Consider the following 12,044-nt stretch of genomic DNA (forward strand, 5'->3'; position numbering starts at 1 on the left):
ACTCAGACCCAAAAAATGAAAATATTCATGCAAGGCTGGCAGTTAATGTACCTAAGAAGTGTGAGTGTGTGACAGAGAGGGAGTGAGAAGCAATCCTCTGAAGATTAGAGTTAATTATACAGCGAAAACTCTGCCAAATGCCCCCTTCACTTCTCTCCTGTGAGAGGTGTGTGTGTGTGTATTTAACACTCCCACAGTTCAGTGCATTAGCTGAGGGCACGGGCAGCTCCAGGGCAGCTTTGAGTCACTATTTTCCAAATAAGAAAGGCAAAGAAATGCCAGTTACTGGTTGTTCATCTGAAAGAAAAGGAAAAAAAAGTTTTCTCAGCCTTTCTGTGTACTATTGTGCAGCTGGGTCTGTAACACGACTGGTAACTCAGTAACATGCAACTTCAGGAATGTGCTGCTCCACTGAGCATGCAGCCCGAGATGTCCCATAGTGCTGAAACTGGTAAGTCTGTGTACCTCATCTGTACTTGGAGCACAGTGTCTGTTAGGTACAGTAGGCAGCTTGTGTGCGATAAAATAAGAACATCTGTAAAATGGTGGCTTCACTGAGGTCCAATGTGTTTGCTCCCTGTGAAATACAGTGATTTGATGATGCAGGAGTGATATTTTTCATATGAATTTGAGAAAATAAACAACTTTTAAGACAAAGTGTTTTGAGAGCTCCTTTTACCTTCTTTTGTCAAATATACACATTTTATGCTTTTAAAAGAAGGGAGGTTTTTTGTTGCCATGGCTCCTCCAGGTGAGTGATATTTACATACGTACACGCTTGGAGACAATGTTTTGTTCACAAAAAACAAAGTTGTGTGGTGAACAAGTTTACACAAAGAATGGTCTCAAATTCTTAATCCCCTTTAAAGACACACATAGAAGTGTTTATAATAGCTTAACTTTCACGCACACACTCATAGACAGCTCTACCACCCACAGTGGACAGAACGAATACATGTCATATCACCTGAAACAATAAACCGCAACAGTTGACAGTTTAAAACTATGACAACGTCTTTAAGCCTGTGGAGGTGCAGTGTTGGCAGGCTTCTCCAGAAACTGGGGTTAATGTGGAAAGCTGAGTGAGCCATCGGGGAGTCACCGGGGATGAGCTGAGAAACGTAAATGGCTCTCTGGCTCCAGCTAGTCCGATGGATTCTCCATACTGGAGCAGCTGTAGATGGGTTTGGCCTGGGACACATCCAGGAAGGTGGGTGGGAAAGGGATCTCCAGTTGGACTCCAATGTCCAGGGACAGGGGGATTGGGGGTGGAGTAGGGGTATATTAATCTGCTAATGGTCTGTCTACACCATCTCTCCTGAGCTCAGAGAGGGAGCGTGGGAGAGTTTTGATTCTCTTAATATATTAAACTATAAGTATCCTCATGTACAAATCATCCCTTTTTGATCTTTTTTTTCTATTTTTGGCATAAAACTCCCCTCGCTCCTTTCACATTATTCAGAAAATAGTGCATGAGTAGAGTACAGTCAGGAGACAGAGACATTTAGTCAGGCCATGGATTGATTAGATTTAATGATTAGGACTCGGATGGACACCCCCCCACCCACCCACCCCTCCCTCCCTCCCTCCCCGACCCTTCAGTCTTGCATTCCTGAACCAGAGTGTCCTCAACAGGAAGCACACAGACAATAGACTCTACATTCAGACAAATCCCAGAGCCAGAAAAACACATGATCCACGCGAGTGTCTCAATCAAATCCCTTCTGTATGGACGCCTATTAGCACTAGTTCAAGTAAAATATTCCCTCTAAGACATATCTCCATAAATGAGTACAAAAACAGGCATTAATGAAAAAAAAAAGAAATTATAAACACATACACATGTCCACTTTAATAAAAAAGAAAAAGAAACAAATAGTCCAGTAGAGAGTATGAGTCCAACAGAACTGAAGGAGGAAGCTCTAATGCCAGGCTGCTGCTGCTGCTGCTGCTTCTATGTCAGCTGATGATGCTAGATGGGCGTCATCAGGAATCACAGGAGCGGTCAGAATTAAAAACAAGAAGAAAAACAATAAGTGGAATTTTGTGCCGCAGAGGAGGAGAGACGAGGAGGCTGCGAGATGGAGAGATAGGAGGGAGGGAAAAAATTATGGGAAAAGGGGAGATAAGCAACAGTAGGGGGGAGGAAGTATCTGTGAGGTAAGGAGGGGTTGCAGGGTGGTGGTCCAGTTTAGGGCGAGGGTCTTGCCTCAGTGACATCACTTTGGTGTTTGGCAGTGAGGCTTCATGCTGCGATGGAACGAGGGTCTGAAGCTGGGGGTGCAGGGCTCCGGTGGTCCTCGATCTAAGCTGTCCTCCCTCCCTTTCTGAGGAATTCATCTGCGCCTGGGTGTGTGTGTGCGTGTTTATTTTGACGTCCCCCTCCCCTCTGATGTTGGTGTGTGATGACAGACTAGCTAAATCCACCTCGCAAGAGGGAGATGTGACAGAACCATGGAAGCTAACATACACACACAAACGCGCGGACTGACACACACATGCACACAAACACAGGAGCGCCAATGCGTGCAAACACACATGCACAGGCAGATAAAGACGCACTGGAATGCACACACACGCACGCTCGCACACGCACACAAACACGCTAACGCACATTAACATGAACCAAACCCAGTCTGTGGGGTATACAGATATGAGAAGCAGTCTCTGAGTTTGACTTGTCATGTCTGTGCGTGGATATGATTGCTCATGCCTGTGCAGCTTGTGTGAGTTTGAAGAATGTTTATTCCGTATAGTCGGCCTGGTCCCTTCTCTCAAGTCAGTCCTCCATGCGCCAGTGACGGCCTCCACGCCTAACCATGACCCCCACCCCCGTACCAGGGGTCAGGTCATAGTTCCAGTAAGGCCACAGCAGGGGTCGGTCACCCGGCGTGAGGGTGTCACACAAGTCTGTCTCCGCTGTCACCTTTGACAACTGTTGCTACGGTGAGTCGAAGCCTTGGTCAGGGGCGGGGCTAGAGGCTGGGGCGTTGGCGGGTGGTGTCGTAGGAGCGCACTACCTGGGACTGCGACACCACGCCGTGCTCTTCCTGAGAGAAGGCATAACCATCTGCAGAGAGAGAGAGAGAGAGAGAAGGGGACAGATCTCAAAGGTTGAACAGAAAAACAAAAAGTGCAATGAACTTTACTTCAGTTCTTGTTGAGACTACTTGAGTTGCTTGTGCTGCAGTATGAAGTTGTGCTTTTACTTCCACCACAAACTGCAGCCGCAAAACGATTCACAAAGATGGCATTTATAGGACTGGCATGTTGCTTTGCATAACTACTGTATGATAAGGGGTTTACTTTGCTGGTCTCACAGTGTGTGTTCTTAGGCAAATATTGTGCAAATATTGGGAACCAGGTCCTCTTTTATCAGTTGTTTCTGAGCTTCATGAGTGGAAAAAAAGAATAGACTTGCTTACTGGTTGAAATCACTTCATGTTTGTTTTAACAGATAAGTTAAACGTGTTGCTCTCCTCTTCTGTATATTTAGTTCATAATGGCAAAATATGTATTAATGTAATAAGAGTGAGTAAGTAAGTGAAACACAATTCTGTTCTCCACTCAGATGTTATTGAAGCAACTGAGAATGGTCGACATTTTATCATTTTTCAAATAATAAAGTTAGCCTACCCTAAAATATTTAATATTTAACTTAAATTATGGCCGGAAATCAGCACGACACAACTTCAAGTCCTACCCAAGGCACTGTAGTGTTAAGGTTTATGTTGACCTAGATATTATATGTACGTTTGGATAAATATACTCACGTGACACAGTCTGCTGCACCGAGTTTGAGCGTCCTACACTTGAAGGCGTTTTCCTAAAGACTCTTGTCAGCAGATGGGCTCGTTCGTTTAGACTGCAGAGAAAGGAAAGGAAGAACAGTTACTCCACAGTGGCGCCACATAAACACTCAGTTATACGGTAGGTAATTAAAGGGAGAATGTTCACTACTTGCACTACATTACAAGCTACAGTGAAATATTTTTCAAATCAGAATGCTTGGTGCCAGTCCTTCAACTTTCAAGTGACGCCGAAGGATACGAGCCAAAAGTACATTTCTGCTTCAGGGATCAAAACTTATCAATTGATAATTGTGCTGTTTTAAGACCCAACGAGTAGGTAGGAGGTAGATTTGAGTGCTTCTGACATTCAATTTAACCCAACAGAAAGTCATAAACTGCCCGCAGGGTAAGAGGACATCCACAGTAAACTATTCCTCACCACCCTCCCACTCTCCGCTCCTCTCCTCTCTTTTCCCCCTTTCCAAGAAGAAGACTGGATCCTCTGTTCTGAGACCACACGCCGTCACGGCTCCTCTCCACCCGTGACCAAAAATAACTAAGGCCTTTCCAGATATTGCACACAAATGCACGCATGCACACATACTTATTCAGTTCATATCGGTCTCTCCAGTCTCATCACCTTCACTGAAGCTATTAAAGCCATAGGTGTGGAGTGTAAAGTATTGCACTAGCAATTTTATTTTATTTGACAGAATACATTTTCTGCATTTATCTGCCAATGAAGCATTAAATTCACGCAAGTGGGGTTTCCATGGTGCTTGCTCAGTGGTTTTGATATGATGATCAACAGCGTAGTTATGGACCACTGCCAGCCTCCTCAAGGACAGAATTTTGGAGCAAGCAGTTGGGAAATTTTGAAATTACTCTATGTGACTGTTGGGAACCTTCACTGAAGTGTTTGTCAAAAAAAGGGAAAAAAATCAGGGTCTCTGAAGTTTCCTCAAGGAGTCTTTGGCCAAAGAAAATGATGTCTGTTAGATAGATGACAGTGCTGAGCGAATGATAAAAGACCAAATGATGGCTTGACAAATAAATGAAAAGCTGGCGGATCAATACAACTCAACTTGTTCTTTCCTTTGCTGTGATGTTTCTTTCTGGCCTCCTTCTGGATTCAGAAAGGCCCAACGCTGTGCTTCGTTTGAACTCTCCCCTCGAGACTCTCCTGTACTCTACCTTTCCACCCCTTTCCCATGCCTAGCCCAGGACCTCCCCAGGAACTACAAACACAGATGTGCTCTTTTCCATTTTGCTCCATTGCCTCTCTGCCCACCCCTACTTTACTCCTCTTATTCCAAATGGAGAAGACTCAAGGATTCAGTCCTGCTTCCCTGGTTTTATATGCAGGGTGAGTCCAGGACGGGGCCCTGTGTAGGGTTCAGGAGGAGCGATGTGGTTACTCAACCTTCCCTTTCCAACCTGAAAACATACCTCAGACTTCTGCTCTAAAAAAGCTTGTCATGATAACTGACTCAAATCTATTTTTTCTTAGCATGATAGAGCATCATACAACTCTCAGTAATCAGAAACAGTGGTGGACCCTTGATTAAGTGGCACTACAATAGTGAAAAAAGACTGTTACAAGTAAATACTACATGAAGTATCAAAATTAAAAAAGAAAAAGTGTGTTTAATTCTTATATTCTTATAAATAAATAGTATTATCAGATTATTACAACTGATAAGCAATTTTTTAATGTAGTAACTGGTCGAGGTGGGTTTAATTTGAAGTACTTTATTTGCTTTAGGGTTCATATTTTAGTTGTAAATGTAAATGTTGTTGTAAATGTTTTGTATCTGAAATCTGAACCTGCAAAGTAATTCAATCTGTCAAATAAATGTGCAAGTGTAAAAAGCGCAAAAGTACCCTCTGAAATGTGGGCCATAAAATACATATCAATAAAGTACAAGTACTTAAAAAAAAAGCTTTCCACCACTGCTGGTAAATGTTCAAACCTGTACAATCGTAATGACATATAGCTGCCATAAATAACACTAAACAATGTGGTCATTTCTAACACAACTAGTGTGACATCCACCACACACACCAGACTAATTCACAGCGAATGAAACTACAGACTACAGTAAAACACACCAGATCTGTGCAGCAGCTCAAATTGATCCACCTATGAAGGATTCCAAAGATGGAGAAATGGAGAAATTTATGGACACAGGAAAAGAAAAATAGCATGTAAAATGATGATTGAAAAAAAAAAAGGGGAATGTCTAGTAAGGGAGAGATGGAGATAGGTGAGCTCAGTTTAAAGGCAAACAAGTTAAGGTCACTCCAAATAAGCTTGCAGGTCATTTAAGGCCACAGTTCACACAGTGGGACAGGTCAAACCCAGTAACTACCTCTGTGAGAACGTGACAGCTCTGCCTCTATGGGACCTCAGCCTTGGCTTCGGCCCTGTGGACGGTGCCACCGGGGAGTCAGACATGTCAATTTTCACACACACACAGAAACATGATCATATAAATGAGGATTGTGTTTTTACTAACTGTAGGAGTAGTGTGACTAGAGTAAATCTATAAAATCATCCTTTAACAAAGCATTCAGAGGACATATTTGTGTCACATGTACTGTAGCCTTACATTAAGTTTATAGTACTTGGTTGACACAAATAAAACTGGATGCAGATGAGATCCTATGATGCTTTACAGTGTATTGTGCATACCTGCGGCCACTGGCATCCCTTAGAACAGCTGCCCCTGGGTCGATGGCTCGCGCCTCCAACTCCTGCACCTCCTCCAGAAGAGACTTCCTCACAGTGCGACGTGTGCTGCAAAGCAGGGATAAGCTCATCAGACACATAAAGGAAAGTCTGAGTGTTTAAGTTCGCAGACACATGTGATTCATAATGTAAAGTGTGCGTAAGTGTTGACACAGGCTCAATATGGGTTATGTAAACGCATTGCTTAAGTTAAATAGTCTCTGTATGGATTTCCCATGTATTTATATTAAATGTGTTTTACTTACGCGGTCCAAGCAAAGTCTTTGAGTAAACACGCAGTAGGCACCAGGACCAGGCCCAGCCAGAAGTGCCAGCACTGCATCACACTGCCAGCCTGCAATGACAACACACAGGCTCCATTTATTTTACTAGTATATTAATTCAGATTGAGTATTAAGTCACTTTTCTCTGCAGTGAGCACAGAAGCACATATGGTGAAGGCAGAGGGAAATTTGAGACAAGGCACACTGAGGGCCATACACAGCATTAAAAAAATCAGAGCTGGCCAAAGTTGAAAATCCCTAATGTTAGCCAAACATATTTAAGAGCTTTCTCACACTCCGTATCTAAACCACAAACTGCATTTAACACAGTATTCCCATAACTGAAATACAATGTTCCTATGATGATAAAAGATTAAAATGTTAGTGACTAACCACCGATCCCCCCCTACCTGTCTCTGCAGCCTGGCTCACTGACCTATGACCCTTATCCTCAGTTTGTCTCCAGGGATTAATCATGCAACTAACCACCGTCTCTAACCTTACCACTGTCTGTCTGCCTGCCTATCTGTTGTCTGTCTGTCTGTCTGCTTTGCGTCTTACTCCCACACATCTCTTTCTCCCTTGGTTCCCTCCAATCTCACTCTTTCACAACTTCCCGTCATTTTGTGGCTGTATCTACTGTTGCTTGTTCTCGTCTGTTACTTTAAATCCCTCAATTTTTGCCTTTATTACTCAACATCTCCCCTTTGGTGTTTCACAAGCCTGAGGGTTAAACTTTAGGCGTGAACTTTTGAGTCAATAGTCACAAACACTTCATGCACCGTGACGTCTCTAACTTCAATTTTATTGCCCGTATCATGGGTTTCCTATGTCCTGTGTTAGGATCCAGAGATATAGAGACAATTTGGTTCCCAAAGGAAGAAGCAACAAGGAAATTTAATTGGAAAACCATTAGGAAACATCCTCTCCAGCAGCTGGAATCACAACCACAGCATAGACAATCCAAATGGACTCACACATCTACTACATCTGTCTCTGTGTGACAAACATCTACATGCAGAGGCACACAGTTCATCTTTACAGCACTGGACACGGATTATATCACATGGTCTTTATACACTGTCAGTATAGAAGCATGCTAAATGATTTTCTCTGCTTTGTTATAATCATAAAAACAGACTGCGGGTCTCTTCACCACTCTACTATCGACACAAATCACACATAGCTGGACACACATGCATTAATTTCACAAACTCGCACACAGTTATTCTGAGCAAGACTCTACAACTCTTTTCCATCCCCTGTCCCCCATGGACAGATGGAAATATAGATAGAGGGAGCAGGGGAAATAAGAGAGGTAATAGGGTAGTTAGGGGGGGATGATGGTGGGATGGGGGAGCCCGTTGAGTGTCTCTGACCATTCCCCAGTTAGACTGAGCAGCTGCAAAGATATTTGACCGCATTCCTGATTTCTGACACAAATTGAATTAATGGGCTGAGGGGAGTTGAGACGGCCCTATTCCCTTCCCCTCCCGAGACTCTCTACCCACTCAGTGGGGCACCTCAGCTCAACCCTCTCTTTATCCCTAAACTCTAGAATGAGTCTCTCAATCAAGAGGTCCCCACGTACACTCTCCTCACCCCCACTGGACCCTAATCACCACTGGCAGCAGCCCACCCTCTTGAGTCAACACCTCCACAGAGGGCAGTAAAAGACCGGGGCTCGGGTGACACGCAGCAGGTGCGGGGAGCCTGGTGAGAGGGGCTGCCGGGGCATAAATCTCCCCCTGGGGTTCCAGCAGTGCCGACGTGGAACACCCAAGAGGTGAGTCTCATAGGCGCCATGTATTGGCAACCAAGAAGGGAGGGGCAGGTGATGGAGGTTGCAGAAAAGAGATGTAGGAGGAAGGGCTATTTTAACCTCCTTTACCCCCTGTTACTGAAATGACTGACACATGTTTACAGAGAGGTGACTTGCCTGGCCCAGCATGTCGGGGGCGATGGGGATGGCGGGCCAGATGGCAGAGTAGACAGCGAAGAAGAGCATCCAGAGAATCATGCTTCCCCATACTGCCAGGTGGGAAAACTACAAGAGTCAGGGAGAGAAAGAAGGAGGAAGAAGGAGGAGGGTGAAGATAAGCCAGAGAGAGAGAGTAGGAGTTCAGGGGAGGATGGCGATTAAGAGACAAAAAAGAGAGACAGAGTCAGGTCAAATAGTTTACATACAGCTCATCCGAATATAGACAACCTTTCCCTCCCTCCTTCGCCTGTCTTCGTCCCTCTCTCTGTGATCTGCTGTAAGGGGACACTGTGTGAATTCCAGTGGGACCCTGCTTCATTACTGTCAGGCTGTTGTGTGGACAGCTGAATGGACAAAGGTGTCAGCGCCCTTCTGTCCATCCTGCCAATCTCTCTCTTTTTCTCCAACAGTAGCCCAAAATCACGTCGCCATCCTTGTCTGAGCTGCTGTTGTCTTAAACTGTACGTCCAACTCTGATTACACTGCACCAGCGCAAAAGCTGAAACTTAACGCTCAAAATCTTAGTTTTGTTTATTTATTCTTAAAATATTTACTTGTCAAAATAATCATTTAGCATTTTACTGAGACCAAGTTCATGAATGGTTCTGTAAGTGCTGCCGGCATACACTGCAGTCATCTAATATTAGAAGTTCTTTTTCTTATCAGAAGACATCTGGTATGTATCTATTGTCCGGCAGATTTTGATGGTAAACAGCAGGCTTTTCATAAATGTTAACATTACCAGGGTGAGTGAGGTCTTATTGCTCTTACTCGTACTGGCTGTTGATAGTCGGGGACACAGGTCATTTCTCAATAAGTGCACGAGCCAACTTTGTGTAGTCTGGGTTTTAGTGTTATTATTACTGGCGGGTGCCATTTCATCCTAGAATTTTATGCAGCAGTCAGAGCTGAACGACATTGTAGCACGTAGTAATAAAAGTTAAGGCTGGAAACATGAGGATGAATGCAGCATACAAATTTACCTTAACAAGTAAGCAGGCTGTTTTTTATTAAATTCTCAATAGTAACAATGTTAACATACTGAATAAGGAACCGTGACATTATGCTGCCCGCATCCTCCACTGTGTAAATGGGAAGCCTGAAATTCGTATTAATAGCCTATATACATTTCAATTTCTGACACTAGCCATATATTGAGTGAAAAATACATTTCTCATGACTTGAATTTAACATTCTTAGAAAGGAATGAAGACATCTGGTCTCCAAGTTAACTATCTTAAATTAAATCTGTTTCGCTCCTCTATTTCTGTATTTACTATTCTTCTAGCAGATGGTAATCTCCCTGTTTTCCTCCTTTGTCTGAACAATAATGACGTCTATTCATTCTTTTCAGCTTCTTTCATTTCATTAATTTAATCATCCTTTCTCAGTGGATTAGTTTAAAATATTGGGGAGCTATGTAAAAAAAAAAATCAGCTACAAGTGAACTGGTTGGCTGAAGAGGTGCAAGCGAGTGCAGTTTGAGAAACCTCAAACCTTCGCCACAAGATCAAGGTACACCACATCTTTTCCCATGCCATCCCTGACTATGAAGCATTTAGACCAGGTTATATGAGAAACCTCAGACCCCCCCCCCCCCCCTCTTTATTTATCAATGGTTGAGTAAAGTACAGTACATGTGGTGTGGAGTATTAGAGTGTGGTATTGTTCCTACCCTGGTCCAAGCGGTGGTCTCCATTCCAGCTTTGAGACATACTGTAACTACCACATACTACACACACACAGGGGAACGGGCGGGCAAATAAAAAAAAACAAAACACAGAGAAACAGGATTAGTTCACTGGCGACTGTGGAGATAATAAACATTAATGTTATATAGTAAACTCAGCAATGTCTGCTAAAAAAACCCTAGGACCCCCACTGTAAGTCTACACACACCCACACAACACAACAAATAAACACTGATATTCACTTGAGACTGTGGGGAGTAAAATGATAGCGGGAATGTGAGATGGAGAAGTGAACAGAGAGAAGAGACGGATGAGTGCGGGAAGGAGACAGCATGGCTAGACGAGACTAGATTGACTGGCTCTGAGGAAGCAACACAGTTCTAGTGTGTACACAAATACTGTGCATATTCAAAAAATGCACATAACTGCATGCCAAAAGGCACAGAAATAAAAACATGATACAAAAAAAGCCACACACATACACGTCGAAAATAAAAGTAATATGCTTACTGTGTAAACCATATTTCCAACAAACAGGTAGTCATTTCCCTGACCGTTACTGAAGGGAGAGTCTGTGGAGAGCACACATAAACACACAGATGCCTCATGACAAAGTCTTAACCACCAGAATTAGCTGAATGTGGAGGAGTTACTCAGGTGAGTCACTCACCGTGCTCTAACATTTTGAGCGGAAACCAAAAGAGGATAATTGAGTGAATCAGTGCGTTGATACAGTGGCCCCAAAACACCTGAGAAGAAGAGAAGCAGAGAGAAAAGAGTGGAAACAAGTCAGTGCAAACTAAAGCCAAAGCACACATATATGCCCCCACACTCATGAAAACATACAAAAACAGCAATTCCTCACAGTAACACACAACTTTTACTGTGTTCTTGCCATCAAAAGTGCCCTCCTGTACACACACATTAACGCACACTTGTACACATACAGTAGGTTGGGTTGCTGCTGTACCCTCTAAAATGAAAGACTTCCTTATTCTGGCTCTATGAATCTCATTAGGGTTGCCATGGAAATATCCAAGTCTCCATGCCACTCTTGTTTACTTGCTGGCGCACCAAACAAACAGCAGGCATCACTCGTCAATCCAACAGACTAGGCATTACAAGTCAAATGCAGAGCTTTAATTTTAGATGCAGCACGTGGTTTGTATGTGTGGGCATGTACCTTTGTGTTGAAGCCTTCTGCATTCTGGGTGATTCGGTAGAGCTGCGGGAACCGGAGCATGTTCTGCTGGCTGCATGGCCGGTCAAATATCCCCAGAGTGAACGGAGGCAGTGCAGTAAATATCTGGAACACATGTACATACACACACACACACACACACACAGACACACACACACAGAGCAATTAAAAAACCCCAGAACACTGTGCATACATAAACACATATGCTTTTACTGACATAGCATGTTCACATCAGACTGACCGCACTAAAAGGAAATCCATAACTTTTTAAAAACGGGGAGCCTGAAGGCATCAGCAGCCAGACGTAAAAGCACTCACAGCAGTCACCAAAATACAGAAAAACACTTTCTTCACACAGACATGCA

The 12,044-nt window shown here is 43.5% G+C and overlaps 1 protein-coding gene across 3 annotated transcripts in view; it reads right to left on the reverse strand.

Moving 5' to 3' along the window:
• Positions 1-688: 688 nt before the first annotated feature.
• atp8a2 (ATPase phospholipid transporting 8A2) overlaps positions 689-12,044 on the reverse strand; it is a 49,200-nt gene continuing 37,844 nt past the window's right edge. For all 3 annotated transcript variants that reach the window (XM_053342043.1, XM_053342042.1, XM_053342044.1), the window contains 9 exons: positions 11,662-11,784; positions 11,149-11,227; positions 10,989-11,050; positions 10,463-10,519; positions 8,746-8,853; positions 6,789-6,877; positions 6,487-6,591; positions 3,774-3,865; positions 689-3,070 (listed from right to left, as the gene is read on the reverse strand). In XM_053342043.1, coding sequence (XP_053198018.1) covers positions 2,976-3,070; positions 3,774-3,865; positions 6,487-6,591; positions 6,789-6,877; positions 8,746-8,853; positions 10,463-10,519; positions 10,989-11,050; positions 11,149-11,227; positions 11,662-11,784 — 810 coding nt within the window. In that variant the 3' untranslated portion in view covers positions 689-2,975. The remainder of the gene's footprint in view (positions 3,071-3,773; positions 3,866-6,486; positions 6,592-6,788; positions 6,878-8,745; positions 8,854-10,462; positions 10,520-10,988; positions 11,051-11,148; positions 11,228-11,661; positions 11,785-12,044) is intronic.

Source organism: Scomber japonicus, chromosome 21 (genome assembly GCF_027409825.1).
Source record: "Scomber japonicus isolate fScoJap1 chromosome 21, fScoJap1.pri, whole genome shotgun sequence".
Classification (NCBI taxonomy): domain Eukaryota; kingdom Metazoa; phylum Chordata; class Actinopteri; order Scombriformes; family Scombridae; genus Scomber; species Scomber japonicus.